The sequence below is a fragment of the Artemia sp. Qi Xiang Cuo genome, chromosome 7 (assembly GCF_049724085.1).
Source record: "Artemia sp. Qi Xiang Cuo chromosome 7, ASM4972408v1, whole genome shotgun sequence".
NCBI lineage: Eukaryota > Metazoa > Arthropoda > Branchiopoda > Anostraca > Artemiidae > Artemia > Artemia sp. Qi Xiang Cuo.
Genome location: NC_142800.1, coordinates 66,141,174 through 66,161,438, shown reverse-complemented (window position 1 = coordinate 66,161,438; position 20,265 = coordinate 66,141,174). Strand labels below are relative to the sequence as shown.

Here is a 20,265-nt window from a genome sequence, read left to right as displayed (position 1 = left end):
TCCCATTTATTTTCGATTCTGAGTATTTTTCGTTTTCCCTCCAAAATTGACCCCCCCCCGCCCCAGCCCTCAGAAATGGAGGTACGCGGGGCCGCTGGGCCGTCCCCGTGTGGCCGATGCCATTTATTTTCGATTCGGTGTTTTTTTGGTTTTCCCTCCAAAATGGAACCCCCCCCCTCTCCCCTGCCCACAGAAATGGGGGAACGAAGGGCCTCTGAGCCTTCCCCTTGAGGCAGATCCCATTTATTTTCGATTCTGAGTATTTTTGGTTTTCTCTCAAAAATTGACCCCCCCCCTGCCCGCAGAAAGGGGGGAATGAATGGCCTCTGAGCCTTACCCGTGAGGCATATACCATTTATTTTCGATTCTGAGTATTTTTGGTTTTCCCCCCAAAATTGTCCCCCCCCCTCCTGCCCTCAGAAATGGGGGAACGAAGGGCCTCTGAGTCTTCCCCTTGAGGCAGATTCCATTTATTTTCGATTCTGAGTATTTTTGGTTTTCCCTCCAAAATTGACCCCCCCCCCCTCCCCTGCTCTCAGAAATGGGGGAAGGAGGGAACGTTAAACTATTTTAAATTGACAACACTGTCCAAACATCACATGTGTATTATACAGTACACAATCACCCCATCTCCCCCAAAACACTTTTCAGTCATTTCTTGTTAAATTTTGTTTTTTCTAAACTATTCTAAATTGACAACACTGTCCAAAACATCACTTGTGTATTATACAGTAAACAATCACCCCATCTCCTCCAAAACACTTTTCAGTCATTTCTTGTTTAAAAATTTTTATTTCAAGCCAATCCTCAATAGGATCAAATTCGCAAATCCTACACTCCAATTCGCAAATCTCATTACCCCTTTTTAACTGCCAATCAAACAATTCTGATTGTAGAGTCCCGACCTACATTCTTATGAAATTCTTATCAAAAACAGAAAAAAAAACTGTTTGACCACATGATTCACTGCCAAATAACTAGTCTGGTAATCTGCCTTGGAAAGCTGCCAATCCTATACAGGCAAGCAAATTCAATAGATACTTACTACTTCCGGCTCCACCTCCTCAGAAAGATCCTCTAGACAGTTCAATCCCGCTGAAAATTTACCCCGGAAAATTGTCTTTAACATATTCACATGTAATAATTGAATCAACAAGGAGAAAGTAAGACAAATAAAAAGAATTTCGTATAGGGATTCTGGCAAATTCCCCCATCGCAAAATTTTCCCTGAAAAGTTTATCCCCGTCCCCCAGAACTTCCCTCTCCAAGGAAAATTCTCCCCGTGGAAAATCCCCCAGCTGAATATTCACACTCCTTCCCCCTAACCTGAAATGTATCCATACTTCCCAATAACAAATACCATACGTAATCACTGGGCAAATTTCATAACTAAAAAACCTTTCCCCAGGGACTTTGGGGGGGGGGTAAATTTATCTCTAAAGGCATAGCTTTTGGACCTTTCAACTATGCTGAACAAAATAGTTATCTCAAAATTTTGATCAAAATACTTTGGCGGAAAAAGGGGGTGGGGGAGGGCCAACCACCCTTCAATCTTTTTGGTCACTTTAAAAGGGCACTAGAAGTTTTAATTTTCATTCGAATGGGCCTTCTCCCGATATTCTAGAACCACTGGTTGGATACGATCACCCCTGGGGAAAACAAAACAAACAAATAAACACGCATCCGTGATCGTTCTTTTGGCAAAAAATGCATATTCCACATTTTGGAAGATTGGAGCTTAAAACATCTACAGTAGGGTTCTCTGATACACTGAACCTGATGGTGGGATTCTCATTAACATGCATTGGCTTTTAGTGGATGTTTTCGTCTTTTTTCGAAAATCAGGCAAATCTTCTCAGGCTCGTAGCCTTCGGTGGGTAAAACTAAACTTAATGAATTTTATATATTTTGAATCAACATAAGAAGCCAATTCTTTTGATATTTCTTTTTAAAAAGAGATTCCATTTTTTTTAGTTTCAGTTACTATTGGGTCGCGTCGCTCCTTACTTACAGTTCGTTACCACGAACTGTTTGAGAGATGTGACTAAAAAACCATCCTTTTTTGACAAAATGAAACACTATAACTCATTTCTAAGTTGGTAGGCCTATAATCATTTGAGGACTAAAAAACTATTCTTGAGATCTAGACAAAACTAGTAGCAATGGCTACAACAAGGCCTCATAGCATCTGTAAAGAATATGGAGCCCTCCCCTTGAAGGTTCAAGTTAGTCAAATACACTTTTAAATTCAGGGGACGTCTCTCACTTTGCATCGTCTATTTGACACCCTTAGCAGCCAGTCATATGGCATATACTCAACTGTCCGCCTTAGTTGAATTTGAAGTGTCAAAAAAATTTTACTACTACCACTGCTACTGATACAAGCGGCTCTAAGTAAATTCGTTCAAATCCCTTGTAGATATGTGTTTTTGGATATTTAGTCTAGAGATATATTTGTAGGTACGGTAACACCCCAAGTCAAATTCAGTTCAACAAGCAGTCATGCCTCATGATATTACATTGAATTTTCTAGAGAATATAATAAAGGATATTTTATTTATTCTAAATTAAAGTAAAAATGTAACTTTGATTAATTGAACAAAATTATGACTAAGCTCCAGCTTTTTTAGCCATTGCTAAAGCATTCTCATTGGAAATCATTTGAAATTCCTGGAACCGTTGTGAAATCCGTTGATTCAACTTCAAATATTTCTCAGCACAGTTGTTGGCACAAGCGTCCTGTAAAAAGAAATAAAATAGTTACTACTGATCTTTTTTCTGTAGGCTCAAACTATTTTGAGTATAAGTACAGTTTTACAAAAGACAAAAAGAGAGAATAGTCAATCTAAACTAATTTTAGGGCTTATCTCAAACCAATTACAACAATTTCGATTTTGGTATCATTCGAACCGGAAAAAAATTCTCTGCAGTATATAAAATAGCGGTCAAAATTGGTCGTGGCGAATTTGATGTTTTTTCGTCTTTTCTTCTAAAAATAACGACTTAGAAAAATTAACTTGCACTTTTAAAAAGTCGGTAATAGGAAAATCTGGTAAACAGATCACGAAAATGGGCTCAGTTCTGTGTTTTGACCATCCCTGAGTCGTTCCCCCCCCCTCCCCCACACACACAGACATGTGCGATATAAATCGTGCATTAATGTACGTTGAATATTACACGAAGTCGAATCCATGCAGAGAAAATTTACACTTTCTATGCTGAAATGCTCGGAAAAAGTCGTGTCCTAGTATCTTGCATATTTTGTCAACAACGCACACCCAATCAAATAATCATGTATGGTTTCCCACATATCTCTCAATTGTCCGGCATCTGCAATGTTCTTCAATGTTCTTGGTGAGAAATTATTCAGTAGATGTGATGATGCGCAAGAAAAGACTGACCCTTTTTGTCGACTTTCACTCCTTTCGACTTCTTTCGAGTTTGAAAGAAATGTAAACAGTACGCGTACTGATCAATTTTAGCTTCTAGTTAACTTTTTAGTTACGTACATTCAGGATACAAGGTAGGTTTTGCCAAGCTGAAACCAGAGCATAGCTAAACAATGAAAGGACGTGATGGGTATGTTTTACTATGAGCCATCAAAAGTAAGAAACATTTTATTGTAAATAATACTGTTTCTCTACTAAAATGATTGAAATGTACGGGGGATAGCCGCAACTTTGTAATTATACGAACTGCATGACAAGAATGTTTTCTGAAGCTGTCAAAAGCATCTGAAGATATTGGTGTTATTCACACTCCAAAGCAAACAGCTTCTAAGGCACGTGCAATCCGGTTTTACATAAGGGAGTCGGGGTTGAACCAGATACTCCCAATTATTCAGACACCATTTGATGAAAAATTCTACAAAAATTAGTAAGAGTACCATCTAACCTTCATATCTCCATGAAAAATTCCTAGTTTGGTTGATTGATCTTTTCAAAAGTTAAACTGCAAAAACTGCTGTAGGTAGGTCATTTTTTCTGGTACCTTTGACCTTTATCGTAACCTTTGACCAGCCGTTGTGATGGAAGTCCATGAAAATTATTGCTGCAGAAGGAAATGGAAGTAGGATTGGTTAGACTATGAGTATTCTATACCCTCTTGAGTTTTGTCGATGCCATTGGATCTTTGACGGGTGAATCTGGATTGAAAGAAATTTTTGAATTGATGTTCGCTTCCGATATAGTTTCTCATCTTCAAAGTGGTATGGCTATTTCTCGAGCACTGCGATCCCATACCATTGTAGACACAGCACTTCACTAGACTCCGACAAAGGGACTTGTAGACGAGGATCCAGATGCAGAACTTGAATTGAATACAGAACTTGCATTGAATACGGTTGTGCTTAGCAAAACCAAAAACGTTTTTGAGAAAGTAATGAATGGACGAGCTTCTCTTGAACATATCTCCCAGTCTTCAAGTCTCATGAAAGTCAAAGCTTCTCTGTCGGCTCTTAAATCAGAGAGACGTCACGAGACTCGAACAGGAAAACTGTAGATCTAATACATGGACATGGTTGCCATTCTTCGAAATTTCCTCAGAGATGAATGGAATTTCATTAACAAACAGTTTCCAACACGCTCCTTTACCTCGCAGCACCTGGTCACAACAACTACACGAAGTCGGCGAGGCTGTACCTACAGCAGATGAACAGACTCGAACACACAAGCTAAACACTTTTCCAGTCATTCAAAAAAGGCTTGCACGCTGTGAGAAGATCAGACAGATTTTTGACCGGTTTATCTATAGATTTGGTCATAGAACAAGAACTGATGAGAAGTCTGAAAACGGCAACCGGATTGACAAGAGGTAGAGGAATGATGGAGGTATAGAAACTTCAGTGGGTAATGGACCGTCCAGCTTGTGCTCACATTAATCTTCTGATGTAAGAACTGACTGATGTTTCGTATCATACAAGCGACCAACACAAAGAGTTTGGTATTTCAAGGCAGCAGAGGCACTGCAAAGACACACAAATAGTTATTCACTTTGTCGAGCAGTCACCTCCTTTCGAGGGTGATCCGCTATCACTTCAAAGCCCTGCTACTGGCATGACTGCTGCAGAAAACGAGAACGCCGACAAAGCTGTGGAAGTCGGGAAGAAGATTCTTGACGGAATGGTAGGGAAACCTCTGAAGAAGCGTTCATTCAAACGGAAGGATCAGGGAGTCCTTATGACGCCGAAGCAGAACGATGGGAGAGAAAGCCACCGTGTGGGCCCTTCATTGCTGTTTCAGCGTTTTATAGCTGTATCCAAAAAAAGTGAATATAGACGAAGAATCTTCATTTGAATATGAACTTTGCTCCTACCCTGCGTCGCTTTTTTGAAAGTGAAAAAAAAACAGAGCTAGCAAAAGCTATCAAGCGACTTTCAGAAATTGACACTATTGGGGAAAATCTTAGTCTGACTTGCACCTACGTCTTAGAAGGGGGCGCTTTGCTTCACAATTGCCCAGAAATGAGACTGACCACCAAAAAAGAGGAATTTCTTTCGTGCAAAAATAATAAAGCCCGTTTCGGCAATGTAATTTCTGATTATGGCAAACGTCTGAGAAGCATCCAAGCTAAACCTGATGTTAACTTGCTTATTGTGCTTACAGCGGATGAGTGTTCGAACACTTGGGACACTGTAGTTATCGGTGACGATACCGACTTGTCGGTGTAGTAACTTTATCATTGTATTCCTGAGCACTATAAGGTATACCTGCACAGTGATCCTAAGGCAACCACTTCAGGTGCAACTTGGGACATCGATGCCATTGTTAAGAAGATTGGACTGAAACCTGCAAACTACTTCCTTGGGCTTAAACGGCTGAGAGACAACGAACAGTTTAGGAGAAATGCTTCAACATTTTCTCGAATTCATGTTTCCAACGAAGGGCTTAAGGCAACGAAAGAGGATGCACTTTCTATATTGTACGGTGGAAAATCTATTGACAACCTTGATAGTTACTGACATTGAATCTTTCAGCAAAAATTAGCAACGTATACAACTTTCGTCCATCCCCAAGATTTACCTCCTACTTTAGCAGCAGCAAGATTTCACTGCTTTTGAACCCATCTTAAAGTACAAGATTCAATTGAGCTTCAGAGCCCTGCCCTTGATCCTGAGACTCCCGAACGGCATGCTGTACCCTATCCTCACGGATCTTCCAGCGGCACCAAAAAAAAATTCTCACCGTCGTGAAGTGTGGTTGTCTGGGATCCTGTGATAGTGACTGGTACAGCTGTCATCGAAATGGCATCGAATGTAACATTACTTGAAAAATCTTGCAAAGGGAAGTGCTCTAATGCTCAGGTCCAAATCGAAGATGAAGAAGACATGTGATCAATTAAATAAATGTGACGGATCTCCAGTCCTTTTGCAATTTCAAGTTATATGTGATTTTTTGTTCAAATTCAAATCAATGATTTAGCGAGTTGAGAGAAGTTCCTTATTAGATTCTAAGAACTCGGAATTTTCATGTTTAGTATGGAGGGTGGGGGGGGGTCGGTAAATTGACATTGACACGACTTCTTTTCTACATTAGCAGTCCAATTTCTTTCTGTATGAATTCAACTTCGCGTCATGTTGCTCTCAGACCTATATCGAGGCTTGATTTATGGACGGCCGGGGGGGGGGAACTGAACATGAGCGTTCAAAACAAAAACAAGTTACATATTGGTGATTTATGTACCAGATGTACCTATTACCAACTTTCTATACGTGCAAACTAAGTTGTTTTTAAAAGTCGTCATTTTAGAAGAAAAGACGAAAAACGGTCAATTTCGCCTCGTCCGATTCTTAATATGTTACAGACAATTTTTTGCCGGTTCGAATGGTACCAAAATCAGAACTGCTGCAATTTGTATAGAGTTAAACCTTAAATTGACTGTACTAGAATAATATCCTACACCTCTGTGCTAAAACATGAGTTTTATTTCCATTTGCTTATTTTAGTAACAGATTTTAATTAGTCAATCACGTGAATTCTTATTTATTAGTGCTTTTTCAAACCCAGATTCGTGTAAAAACCAGGTCAAACAAAAAGCTTGCATCAAACGAATTATTGGATATAAATCGTTTAAAATCTGATTGGATCTCCTGTTTTAAGTTTTAAGCCAGTATAGTAATTAAAAAGTTTTTCGCTGTTTAATTTTCCCTGTAAGTAATTTTCTCTGTTTCTCTTCTGTTTTACTCTTCAAATTTAAAGTTCATTGGATTTTAAGACTGTAGAGATTCCAGGCTTTTGACAGTGGTGGTTTTGACTAAGATACGAAATCAAACAAGTGACCTGGAAAGCAAAATTATTTGGTACGCCAGCATAATTAACAGTATTTTTTCAAATTTGAATTTTTCAGTTCCAAGACTTATATTTACTCTCCACAGTATTTTTATGATACTAGATACATCTTCTTATATTTTTGACATCTTGAGAAAGGCTTTTGACGTGACAAAGACCACTTTGTAATGAAAATACAGGTTTTTACAGTATTACAGAAGTGTAGACGTATCAGTGTCAGAAATAGAGAGAATACAGAGTTCTATGATATCTGCTGACATCTATGACAGCTAGGTTTTCAACACGACGAAGACTACTATGAGGTAACATGGCTGGTCATGACCAAAAACAGAATTACACATGTAACTAGTAAAAAACAATACAATAGTTAATTTTACACCAACATAATAACAAACTTTTTCCGATCAGAATTCTTCAGATCTGTTATTCAGTTATTCTCAGATCAGTTATTAGTACAGTTTTATCTGACACTAGTGGAATTACGACAAAATTTAAATTTGCTGTTGCCTCGCATTCAGCACAGAGAAAGTTCGAAAGATGTTTGCTTTTCTGCTAAAAAGATGACATAAAGGGGGTTGACGGAGGATTCCCAGGCCAAATTTGCGTCTCAAATCGCAAACATTGAAAATAATTGAAAACTTCCGATTTTAACAAGATGCCATCTGCCTATACTTGTGTCCAATTTTTTTTTCAGATATGTACCACAACAAAGAAGTTTTCAGATCCTCGAAACTTACAAAACGGTGTTTCAAGGGAACGAATCTTTGTACTAAACATCGATTCAATAAGTTCTAACGATTAAAACTTGCTGAAAAAATTGCCCAATACATAAATAGCAAGCCAAAATCTTGGTTTTTAAGGAGAAGAATCAAAAAAATCTTCGCAAATATTCCTTCTATAGGCCCAATAAAAAAGACTATCAAACAGTTCGTGGTAACGAACAGCATAGTAAGAGCGACTCGTCTCAATAGTATTCGAAACTCTAAAAAACGGAATTTTAATATCAATAGCTACGTCAGAGAAATTGGATTTTTATGTTGATTTTAAATATAAAAGTTTCATCAAGTTTACTCATATCCATCAAAAGTTAACGAACCTGAGAAAATTTGCCTTATTATGAAAAAAAGGGAAAAACACCCCCTATGAGTCATAAAATCTTATCGTATTAACCCAGAGGTCCTAGAATTTTGCGAGCGGGCTTATTTGAACAGAAATTGAAAGTTCTAGCGCCTTTTTTAGTCAAAAAAACAAAATAAATTAAAAACAGAATCACTTTTTGCAAAAAAACTGCATTTTAGATGTCTTTTCATGTTTTCAAAAATATTTGATTTTTGAGCAATCATAACCATATATGAAGTAATAAGTAACGTGACGTAAGATCTAACACAGGTTGTGTACTAATAACCATATACGACGTAATGAGTGACGTTACGTAAAAATTGAAAAAAACCATTTTTATTTTATTTTAGTTTTAGTTCATAATCAATAAAGTTATAGACTGCAAAAACATTTATGGTATCTGAGCAATAATTTTAATCTTGCAATTATAGTAAATAACGAACTCTAGTTCACTGTAATTATAATAAGAAACAAACTCTAGCCTATAGTAACTAAAATATTAAAATAAATAATTAGATAAAAGCTCGATTTAGTTCATTAAAACTGGGGATTATATACGTTTCATCGGTATCATGGTTATAGAGATAGCTTAAATCTAGTACAGAACAAACCATGGCATAGTAACTAAAAACCTTACTAAGAGCTGTGGTTCGTCCTTTACTAGGTTGCACCTACCCCTGCAACCATGATGGTTGTAGCATCTGGTTGTGACGTCACACATTTTTTTAACAAGTTACATTAAATTTCCTATATAAGGATATTGGACAATGCGGTTCTAATAGTGTACCCCCTTTTTTGATCTGATTTGTTAGATAAAATCCGCTCGTTGTGTGATTTAGCTTACAGGTTTGAACGCAACCAGTTATAAAATATCAATAAGGAGGCCAAAAAAACAAAAAATTGCAATTATTAAAAATGATGATTTGATATTTGACAAAGGATTGCAATAATTCTAAAACATTAAAAAAAAAAGTTTCAAGCTTAGTACATATCGTTGTTAGAAATCGGGGAAGCTTCAATAATCAAATATTTTTGAAAATACTGCAGTATGAAAAGACATTAAATTGCGTATCATGAACAAGATTGATGAATGACGTCATAATCTTAGGTTGTAACCATATATGAAGTAAAATTAAATTCAATATTATATATTAGCAATAATGACATCAGTATATTTTTACACATTTTCACTTCAGAATCACTAAATTAATTATGCAAACTGCAAAAATATTTATGGTGTCTGGGCAATAATATTGATTTTTTAATTCAAACTAGAGAAATACGTTAAAATTTTAAATTAGGTTTTTTTGTTTTTACATCCAGGTTGCAGCGGTAGCTTCAAATTAGTTTTAAAATAGAATAAATTTTTACGAAAACTGCATATTTCATGTTAAAGATCGATCAATGAAGTCATAATCGTAGGTTGTAGCCAGGTCGTCTCTTACTATTCCAATATAAGAAAAAGCCATAGGCTTTTTCCTGTTTGCCAATCAAAAACGAATAGAAATTAATTTTAAAGATATTTTCCACAAAAGAAGTTTTTCAAAGAAAAGGAAAGAGCTACATGACGGTTTGAGCGGCAGCTGCAACCTATTAAAGAACGAACCACGACCCGTAGTAACCAAAATTTAAAAAACGTATTTAAAAACAAATTGGCAGGTGAGAAAAAATTAACATTTCTAGCTGATTCAGGAATTATAACCGTTATCTAAATTAGCCTTAACAGTAAATGTTATTTTGACAACAAATTTAAGGGAATTTCTAAAAAAAACAGCCTGAAACACCAAACAACGACGTCGGAATGAAACAAAACTTCCAGCATTGGAATGGCCAAAAACCTCATTTATGAAATTTACAGTCCCCTGCAGTCCCGCTTGAACAACAAGAAAAATTACTTTTCTGCACGGGTAGCACTGATGTGTCCTCTTTTTTCTTTTCTTTTTTTCCATTGCTCGCAGGACACTGGAACATCATAGAGAGCTGTTTAAGGGCCCATTTTGAAGAAAATTGCTACGTACTTAAATTGCTCGTGGTTAATAAAATAAAATATTGAAAAAAAATCAATTTTCACAAAAACTGCATCTTCATATACAAGACAATGCATGACGTCATAATCGTGAATTACAACCATAAATGACGTTACAGTAAAATTATGTGATAACCTAGGGTAACAAACTGGGGTTCGTTCTTGGGGTTACTAACCAAAGTTCTTGGGGTTCGTTCTGCAGTTTGTTCACATCACTGCTTCCCAAGCAAAAAAAGTGATTTTCCTTGTTGTTCAAGTCATGGAGCTTTTAGTTTCATGTTTTCAACCATGGCAATTCCAATGGTGTACTTTTAATTTTGGTCCCATTTGGTTTCAAATTAATCAATTTTTCGGCCTTCACTAGGTTGCAGCTATCGCTGCAACCACGATCAAGTTACGAAAAAGCCGAAGGCTTTTTCCTGTGCGGGATATATAGCCTATAACAATTAAAACTAAGACGAGCGGAAATAAAGTCAAATAGAAATTCAAGTGTAACCGAAATCATAATCCAAACCAACAAATAGGTGAAACCCAAGACTAACATAAATTACTACATATAACAGAGTCAAACTTAGAACTGACGGAAACTACCACAAACACGAGTACGGCTACCCCCCCCCCCCCCCTATAGTTCATAAAGACCAAAACGTCATTTGGACTTATTTTAAAACTAAATACATTTTAAACGTTTTCTCTTTTATAGCGCTAATAAATTCATAATTGCTGAGACTTTCGGGAATGAATATGAATATACATATTAAATTGTCAATCTGCATCCATTAGTTAATTTCAGTAATTTTGGTTACACGAATTTTTTTTCTTTTTTTTTGTTGATTTCATGACAAATAAAAATCCGCAGCTTGAAATAAAAATTGCTTGACTGATGAATCCAATGATATATTTCTTGTTTTTTTTTTTATTAGAATTCTCTGTCGCAGCAGAACATTGCAGGGATAACTGTTTTCCCTCTAATAAAATTGATGCTTCACAAGCCTGGACAGTGATAAGGTTTACATAATCGTGACATCTACAGCATATCAGGTCGATGTCACCTATTGGAAGATCTGTCATATATTTTTTGATGAAAACTTTAAGCGTTATATCAGAAAAAGCAAGTGCATAAATACTCCTGATCAGTTTCTGTACCAATAGAGGCATAGTCTTCTTTATGCACGAGCAGTAGCAAATACCGAACGAATACTCAACTACATTCGAATAATGAACTGAAGAGTTAGAATATAGCTTTTGGGGGCTACTGACTGTTATATAAAGATATAACTAGGCTATGAAAAATTTACTGCTAGCTTACGTTTGTTTCTTCTTTGGAGGAATTTTTGGCTTTCATTTGCTTTATTTAGGAAGATTGAGGCATCTTATCTGCTTCCTTTCCACCTTCTGTGGATGCTTTGGAATAAGCCTTATCTATGACTTATTGTACCTGCCCTACTACGTCCAGGAAGCCAATTTTGGCGCAGAATTCCAAACAGACTGGCACACATTGAAATCACAACATAAAAGACCTCCAATAAAATTCATTAAATTGATTGCCCAGTTCGTGGTTGGAAATATTTGGGAATTTGCCGTAGTGTTTGCATTTCCTGCCGAATTTTCCCTGCTTCAATGGCTTGGACCTTTAGCTTGTAGTCTGGGAATATATATTGTTGGCGACATAGGACTTGAAACTGGTGACCTATTAATACCTACGGTAGCAGCTTATGTTCCTGCTATTTTACTTGGTTCGCCAAACAATTCTCTGATTTTAGTTTCTATATCATCTTGTGTGGCATACGTTGTGTTTTCTCGACGCTGGAAAAACGAGATGGCCTCCGAAATGACTTTAGTTAATCTTCTGTGTCTACTTCTTACTCTTGTTATTTGCATCAATTGCGTCACATACGGGATTAATGAGATCAAGAATAAGTTCACTCAAACCGATACTCAAAATTTTTTTACTATTCAAGATTCTATCGATCAAGCTTTAAACATTCTGAATTTGGAAAAAGACGCCACCTGTAAAGCAATTAAAAAAGCGTATAAAGAACTAGCAAAGAGATGGCACCCTGATAAGATAAGAGACAGAGAAAAAGGGACTGAAGGAAAGTTCGTTGAGTTAAGTGGTGCTTACGAGCTTCTAAATCGTCACGTTTGTAAAGTACAAAAAGATTACAGGGATGAACAAGCCCCCCTTTCATGATAGTATTATATTTAAGAATTGGGCAAAATGCACAAATTACAGCCCTGACCCAAAGAGTATGGAGGGGTTGTCATCCCTAGGAGCAGAGTTATTGGACCTTCCAACAATGCTGAACAAAATGGCTGTCTCACAATTTTGATTCGACAAATCTGGGGCAAAAGGGGTGTGATTTCCCTCGATCACTTTTGACTCTTGCAAAGAGCACAAGAACTTTCAATTTCCAATCGAATGAGCTCCTTCTGAAGTTTTTTACGACACCCTTCTATATGAAGTGCCTTGATGAAAAGAAAAAAAAGAAATAATCCATATGGCCCACTTCACTCTTTAGTTAGGTAGCGCTGCAGGGCTTTTTATGATTTTGGTTTAGCAAGTAGTAAATGGCAGCTATTGAAACATAAGGGACCTTGACCGTGAAATGTTTTGACCAAAAGGGGGTTTATTGGACTGTGGTATTGTAACAGCTACAAGATCTATTTGGTTAATTTCGACAACACCTCAAGTTCCGTAAGCTTGTCAAAATTAAGACCTTTGGCATAAATAACTAAAAATTTAGAAAATTGAAAACGATTTGAGAAACAAAACAGTTGATGGCTTTGAGTATTTCCTGGGAAGCGCTTCAATTTTGGGACCTTAGAATTAGAAAGGCGGGGTTTAGATGCGTTGCTGAAACGGGAAGTGTTGGCAGACAATGTCCATGAGTATTTGTTCCAGGATTGTTTTGATTTTTAAGGAACAAAATTATTATTGGCGAGGGAGCCATTCGAAAGGAAAGTTTCCAGAAAGTTGTTGGGGAGAGGAGGACAGGGTGGGGACCTTCCGTTTAGTAAGAGTTTGATCCCTTGAGATTCCTTCATGAAAATATATTGCAAGTAACTCCAAAATAATACATAGATCATATTCTGCATATGAATCATTGATAGCCATGCTAATCACGACATCATTTGTGTCTTTATGAATTCAATAAAAAAAATCAACTGAAGTAATGAGCAACATTAGAACTTGAAACGAACAAAAATTATTCCGTACATTGGGGAAGCTAATAGAGACGCTTTGGTCCCTTCCGGACACATCGAGCTATCCAGCAACTGTAATCTCTTTTCTGGGGGTCGATAACACATTGCATTGGAGCATAGGGGATATACGAAAACATTGTATAGGGACATACGGGGCATATGGACGCATTGCATTGGAGCATAAAGGAGTTGCTGACAGATTGCATTAGAGTATAGGGGGGAGGGGGGCATAACACATTGCATTAGCGCATAGAGGGGTTTATAACACATTACATTAGAGCATAGGGGGTTTTATACTACATTACATGATATATATAATACAATAAATAATACATTAAATACATTATAATGCATTAAAGCATAAGGGGGCTTATAGCAAATTGCATTAGAGCATAGGAGAGGGTTTATAACACATTGCATTAGAGCAATAGGAGGTTTATATCAAAGTGCACTAGAGCATAGGGAGGTTCCTGACATATTGAATAGGGAAGTTTTCATGACATTGTAGAGGAAGATAGTGGAGTCTTCACGACATTGTGCATGCTATTCCTGACGGCATTTTCTTTCAAGTATTGATTACATACAGAATCTTACCCCATCCACATATATGGTTCCTGAATATTAGCCTCATTAATCTGAGATATATTTACCCCCCCCCCCCTCCCTGTTTAGCGAATAAACGATCTACCGGATTTCCCTTACCCAGCTATTGCAATCTTTTTTTCTGATCGCATTTAAGAGGTTCTCTAGCTCTTTCCGGATAGTGTACCTTCCCAACGGGAGTTCAGGGGATCTATAGCTTTCCATGGTTAGTATACCTTTCCGATGGGATTTCAGGAGGTCTCTAGCTCTCCCTAGATGGCGTACCTTTCCCGCGGGATTTCAGAGGGTCTCTAGCTGTCTCAGGAAGTTGTATCTTTCCGATGGGACTTCAGGATATTCCTCACCACATTGCACGAGACAGGAAATTCCTCACCGAATTGCACTCAGAGATAGGCTAGTTTATACTAGCCGTTTTGCCCCACTGTATTTCCAGGTCGTTTTGGCTATTGCCGTTTTGCTCAACTCTACTTCCAGGCCATTTTGGCCATGGCAGTACTTCTAGGACGTTTTGGCTATGGCAATACTAGCCGTCTTTGAACACAGCAAGATAGATAAGAAAATTACGAGCAAGATTGCATCCCAGGCCACTTCTTTACTTGTCAAACCTGCCACAAGGGGCGTTTGTGGCGCTAGTATAGCAATACTGGCCGCTTTTTTAGTTCCAAAGCCTTGCGCTAGAAGCGTTCATGACGCTAGATGCTTTTTATAGCTACTTTTATGTAATACAAACAGAATATTGTCTTACCATATCCACACACATGATTTCTGACCTTTTAAGTCATTAATATGAGACCCACACAGAATTTGCCAATGAGTGCAATGTACCAATGAGTGCAATGCAAACCTTAAGTCGTGTGCTACTAGAACAACACTTTCTTTTTGCCAGTTCAGCCTTCGTTAGGATATTAGCTACAACACTAAGGGCATCAACACACCCATTTCTATTCTGAAAACCAAACTGGTATGGCGGAAGGCTTTATTTTTCTTTTTATTCCTCAATAAAAAGCAGCTCAAGCAGTTTACAGTCAACTTGACAAAAGCAGCTCAAAGAGCAAGTGATAAAAGCGTTATATAGCGACAAAGACTACACTGCCTCTCCATCATAATAGCAAGCAGCTAGAAGATACCACATTGAATTTTTTTTTGTAAGACACCGGAAACTTTTCTGCCACCTGGTTTTCATTCCTAATAGATATCGCCTCTATAGCTTCTATGATCGAACTGTTCATAAACATCATGAACTATATCCTTTTTTTGAGTCATCAGGTCCATCTTTCACCAGAAAACTTAATATTATCTTGGCTTGCTTTTTACTTTAATCTTTTATCTGAGTTGTTAGATGATTATTTTTTAATTTGTAAGCCGTGCTTTTAATTAAATATTCCCTTAAGTTACTTATCACTTTGTTCTGTTATGTGGGGTTCATTCATGATTCATTATGGATATTTTTTAACGCTTTGTTTATATAAATTTTTATATTCTCCTGCATTCTTTTTTTTACCTTTAATTCCATATTTTACATGATCGTCAAATAATATCTTGATTCTATTTTTACTTTCATTTTTTATCGGGTTTTCCATGACAATATTTTACAATAAACTTTGTTTTAGTTAAATATTAAACTGATTACGTTAAATACTACCTTAAATTTTGGTTTCACCCCTTGTTTTGCGGACTTTCTACCACCCTTTTTCTTTACAAAAATATATGTCTCACACTTAGGCGTGTTGTCTAGTATTTTCTTATTTTGGAAAATTTTCTACATGAGTCGCAGGAATTAGCGAGTTTAAGGCCGGCAGGGGTAAAAATAACACTTATTTCTTAAAAAGCACATTTTAGGGACACGGTGACGCGTGTTAGACCCACAGAGGGGGATATAGCTAGACTAAGGTTTCCCCTATGAACTAAGACTATTCAAAAAATTCCAAGTTACTGATTTACACCAAATCTCCTTATTATTATTATTAAGAATTTACTACGTTATAATTGCAATAAATCTGTTTTTACAATTAATTTTGCCTTGGACCTTGGGTAAAGCAAGGTTAAGAGTTATAAGAAACACTTATTTCTTAAAAAGCACATTTTAGTGCCAGGGTGACGTGCGTTAAACGCGTGGAGGGGGGATATACGTAGACTAGGATTTTAACTGTGAGCTAAGACTATTGTAAACGTATAACCAGGGTAACTTAAACATATTTATTGATCAAACTTAGTGTTTCATTTTTTTTTATTTTTTTTTAATATTAGTGTTTCATTTTTTTCATTTTTTTGCCAATTTTAGGGTTTCATTTTTTTGTTTTTTTTTTTAATTTTAGTGTGTTATTTATTTATTTTCAGTTTTAGTGTTTAATTTTTTTTTTTTCTTAGTGTCTCATTTTCTTTCTTTTTTTAAGTTTGTGTTAGGAAAAGACGTATAATTTAATTTAAGAATTTAAGAACTTGTTTCTCACGGCAATGATTAAGGACATAGTGGAGCCCTCACGGCATTACATTGGAGCATAGAAGGCACCTCGGTATATTGTATTGGGTCACAGGGGGCTTACAGACATGTCGCATGAGGAAATATGGGGCATACTGACATACTTTACTGAGAGATTGGGCTTTTTGCTTAGGGACGTATACATCACCACCTCTGACTAGTTTATTTCTGGAGATCTACTTTTTTGGCAAAATCTTTTTGACTTTGTTATGGTTAGTCAGTTCAGCTTTAGATCTATTGTTATATTATATTATTCTTTATTCTTCTATTAAAATTTTGTATCTTTATTAGCTGTGCTTTAAGTTACGTTACTCCCTGCCTTACATGTAGCCTTGGTCTTTTATGTAGGGTTTTTCTATGATTTAATTTTCATATTATTTTAAGGTGTGTGTTATATTTTCATGTACCGTCTTTATATTCTCGCAATCTATGCTTAACATCTTGTCTGCCACCTGGTTTTCATTCCTAATAGATATCGCCTCTATAGCTTCTATGATCGAACTGTTCATAAACATCATGAACTATATCCTTTTTTTGAGTCATCAGGTCCATCTTTCACCAGAAAACTTAATATTATCTTGGCTTGCTTTTTACTTTAATCTTTTATCTGAGTTGTTAGATGATTATTTTTTAATTTGTAAGCCGTGCTTTTAATTAAATATTCCCTTAAGTTACTTATCACTTTGTTCTGTTATGTGGGGTTCATTCATGATTCATTATGGATATTTTTTAACACTTTGTTTATATAAATTTTTATATTCTCCTGCATTCTTTTTTTACCTTTAATTCCATATTTTACGTGATCGTCAAATATTATCTTGATTCTATTTTTACTTTCATTTTTTATCGGGTTTTCCATGACAATATTTTACAATAAACTTTGTTTTAGTTAAATATTAAACTGATTACGTTAAATACTACCTTAAATTTTGGTTAAATATTACCTTGTCACTTTCATATTTTATATAGGACATGATTTTTTGTTGATATTCAAAAACCGTCTTTTAAGCATTGCATATTTTTACATTTGCTTTTTCTTGACTCTTTTCACTCGTCCGGGTCATCAAACCTCTCAAAAATAGTGTGATGTCGCTTTTCTTCGTTTGCTATGATCGCCAGCTCAAGTCCTTCGTCCTTGCAGATACACATGTGTATCTATCAACTTTTCCTTGGTAAACTACAAGGAAATATGTCCTCTCGCCTCTGGTGCTCGTAGATACGCATATGTATCTATTGACCTTACTAAACTCAAATACTTTTTTTTTAAACCAAACTTTTAAAACTGACAAGATATTTATACAGTCACCATTTTTTTAAAATAGTTTAAATGCGTTAGGATCATCCGGATAGTAACGCCGGATGATGCAATATCATCCGGGCAAATGCCACTTTTATCGTGACGTCAAATTTATTGTTTTTAGATTTTTTCTTGAATTTTGTAGAATTCATCACCGCTCTTGTGGCTTCCAAATTATTCTGCAAAAATTTCACGTTTGTTGCTTGAATAGTTTAGCTGCAAATTCAACAGAAAAATCAGTGCACTAACAGAGATACGCAAACAAACTTGATTTTATATACATAAATTGATACATCTCTTTTTTTTGTCAAAGATCAGCGCAATCACCACCAGCAAACAATTCAAAATTCAAAATATGGAATAGAGATTAAGATTCAAGCTACGATCGAGCGTGACAAATTTTCTAGGAAAAGTTTGTTAATTTACTTACAAAATATATTAATCGTTCACTCAGAAATTACTTCTTGTTACTACTGTTTAGATTTCCCCATAACATAAAAGAAACTAAGCTATCGTAAAATTCCATATAGAGCTCGAACTCACTTGGAACTGCACACATTATGGACAAAATCTGCGTTATAAGAATACGTAATTTTTTAAAATAAATAAAACTAACCTCCTTGTCTCTGACTTGTCGAGTTGTGAAGTCCCAGACACAATGGTTGAAACACATTTCAGATAATTTATTGTAAGAATACAAGAAGTCTTTGAACTAAAAAAAAAAGAATAAAAACAGTCAAGATGAAATAATCATTATGCAAAAAAAAACTAATAAAATGGCTTGATTGAACTAAAACAATCTAAATTGAACCAAAACTGAGCTAAAAAAAAGATCAACTTAAAAAGTATTAGTTATGTTAATATGTAGTTTGGAATATTCCCTCGCATTTGGTCGTCTATTTTTTTTTAATTCTCCTTTAAATTTTTTTTTTTTTTTTTTTTTTTTTATTAACTACCTAACATGGTCGGTAGTTTTAAGATTTTTAATTTGAACCTCTTGGGAGGGTTTAAAGAGGGAAGTTTTACATTAAGATGGAGAAGGAGCGTGCGCAGCTCTGTTGGCCTCACGCGGCTTGGTGCTGCAGTGAGCCATTAATAGCAGCAGGGGTATTGATGAGCTTGCTAAAAGACAAACATACCATTTCTTTGATCTTCACTCTTTCCAAATGTAATAATCACTACCGTCACAAATTATATTTTGAATCTTTAAAGAGTTATCAAAGTATACAGCGACACAAGACTTCTTATATTTTTGATAGTTAAGCAAAGATAAGAACCTACCACTAGATTTAAAAGTCAATACGCTGTTGATATTTGACTGTCACCTACTTTAAATCCATGTATATTTTGCAATTTAATATGATAAAACTTCTTAATTTAACTTCAAAATTTATTTCTGTTTCTTCTTTGCACTATCTTGAACTTCCTGATTGCGCTTCTTAAACTACTGACGATCTTGAAAAATGGCGAAAAAGAAAAACAGCTAAACTAAGATGTTTATTATAATTGGCCATAGTAAATCCATGTATTTGGAATAGGAATTGTGTATTATTAATTTAGCATTGAAATTTGAATCGAATGTTTGGTTCAAATTGAACATTCGAATGTTCTTTGTCTAGTTTTAACTTATAGTTTTACTACCAAAAAATAATTATAATAATAAGGAGCAAGTTTTCACCTTAAAAATTTAGATTTAAAGTTGCGATGGAAGCAATTATTGCGTTTGGAAAGAGCGCTGAAAGGCTCAAGAATGATATACTAATCTTATAGCAAATAGATTAATCTGAAAAAAAAACATTGAATCTACTACCTTTCAGCGACCATGCTACAAATAATGTGTTGACTTTTTATTGGCTTTCCTTGAGCATATCATCCTATACGTTTTGTGTAATTAATTTTATTATGCAAACAATGTTTGATATTTTCAAATCTGGTTACATTCAAATTGTCCAAACTAGCTTTACGTAATTTTCATTGGTGATTCTGTCCAGAAGATCCAGAAGATGTCAGAGAAGAAACTTGTTTTTTCGCATGTCCTTCTTCTTTATTGAGAGGTGTTTCCGGCCCCATTTTGGCATAGAATTTTCGCACGTGCAAGTGCTCACTCAAAATTTAATGAACGGTAAATTTGATCAAATTTAATTGTTCCCTCGGCATCGTAAAGCTAAACGACGGTCTGATCTCGCAAGAGTTTTCCCACGTTCGATGTTTCCGTCGGTTTTCGAAGTAGAAAGCCTCCCTGAACGTT

At 35.9% G+C, this 20,265-nt stretch overlaps 2 protein-coding genes across 4 annotated transcripts in view; one reads left to right on the top strand and one right to left on the bottom strand.

Annotated features, from left to right (window-relative positions):
• Window positions 1–2,537: 2,537 nt before the first annotated feature.
• The window catches only part of LOC148950613 (mitochondrial import inner membrane translocase subunit Tim9-like), a 50,440-nt gene continuing 32,712 nt past the window's right edge, over window positions 2,538–20,265 (bottom strand). For all 3 annotated transcript variants that reach the window (XM_089091672.1, XM_089091670.1, XM_089091671.1), the window contains exons 3-4: window positions 18,634–18,729; window positions 2,538–2,739 (exon numbers count right to left, since the gene is read on the bottom strand). In XM_089091672.1, the coding sequence (XP_088947798.1) occupies window positions 2,611–2,739; window positions 18,634–18,729 (225 nt within the window). In that variant the 3' untranslated portion in view covers window positions 2,538–2,610. The remainder of the gene's footprint in view (window positions 2,740–18,633; window positions 18,730–20,265) is intronic.
• Window positions 11,717–12,625, top strand: LOC148950614 (dnaJ homolog subfamily C member 22-like). Its single transcript, XM_089091348.1, has one exon. The coding sequence runs from the start codon at window positions 11,717–11,719 to the stop codon at window positions 12,623–12,625; it is 909 nt and encodes a 302-aa protein (XP_088947474.1).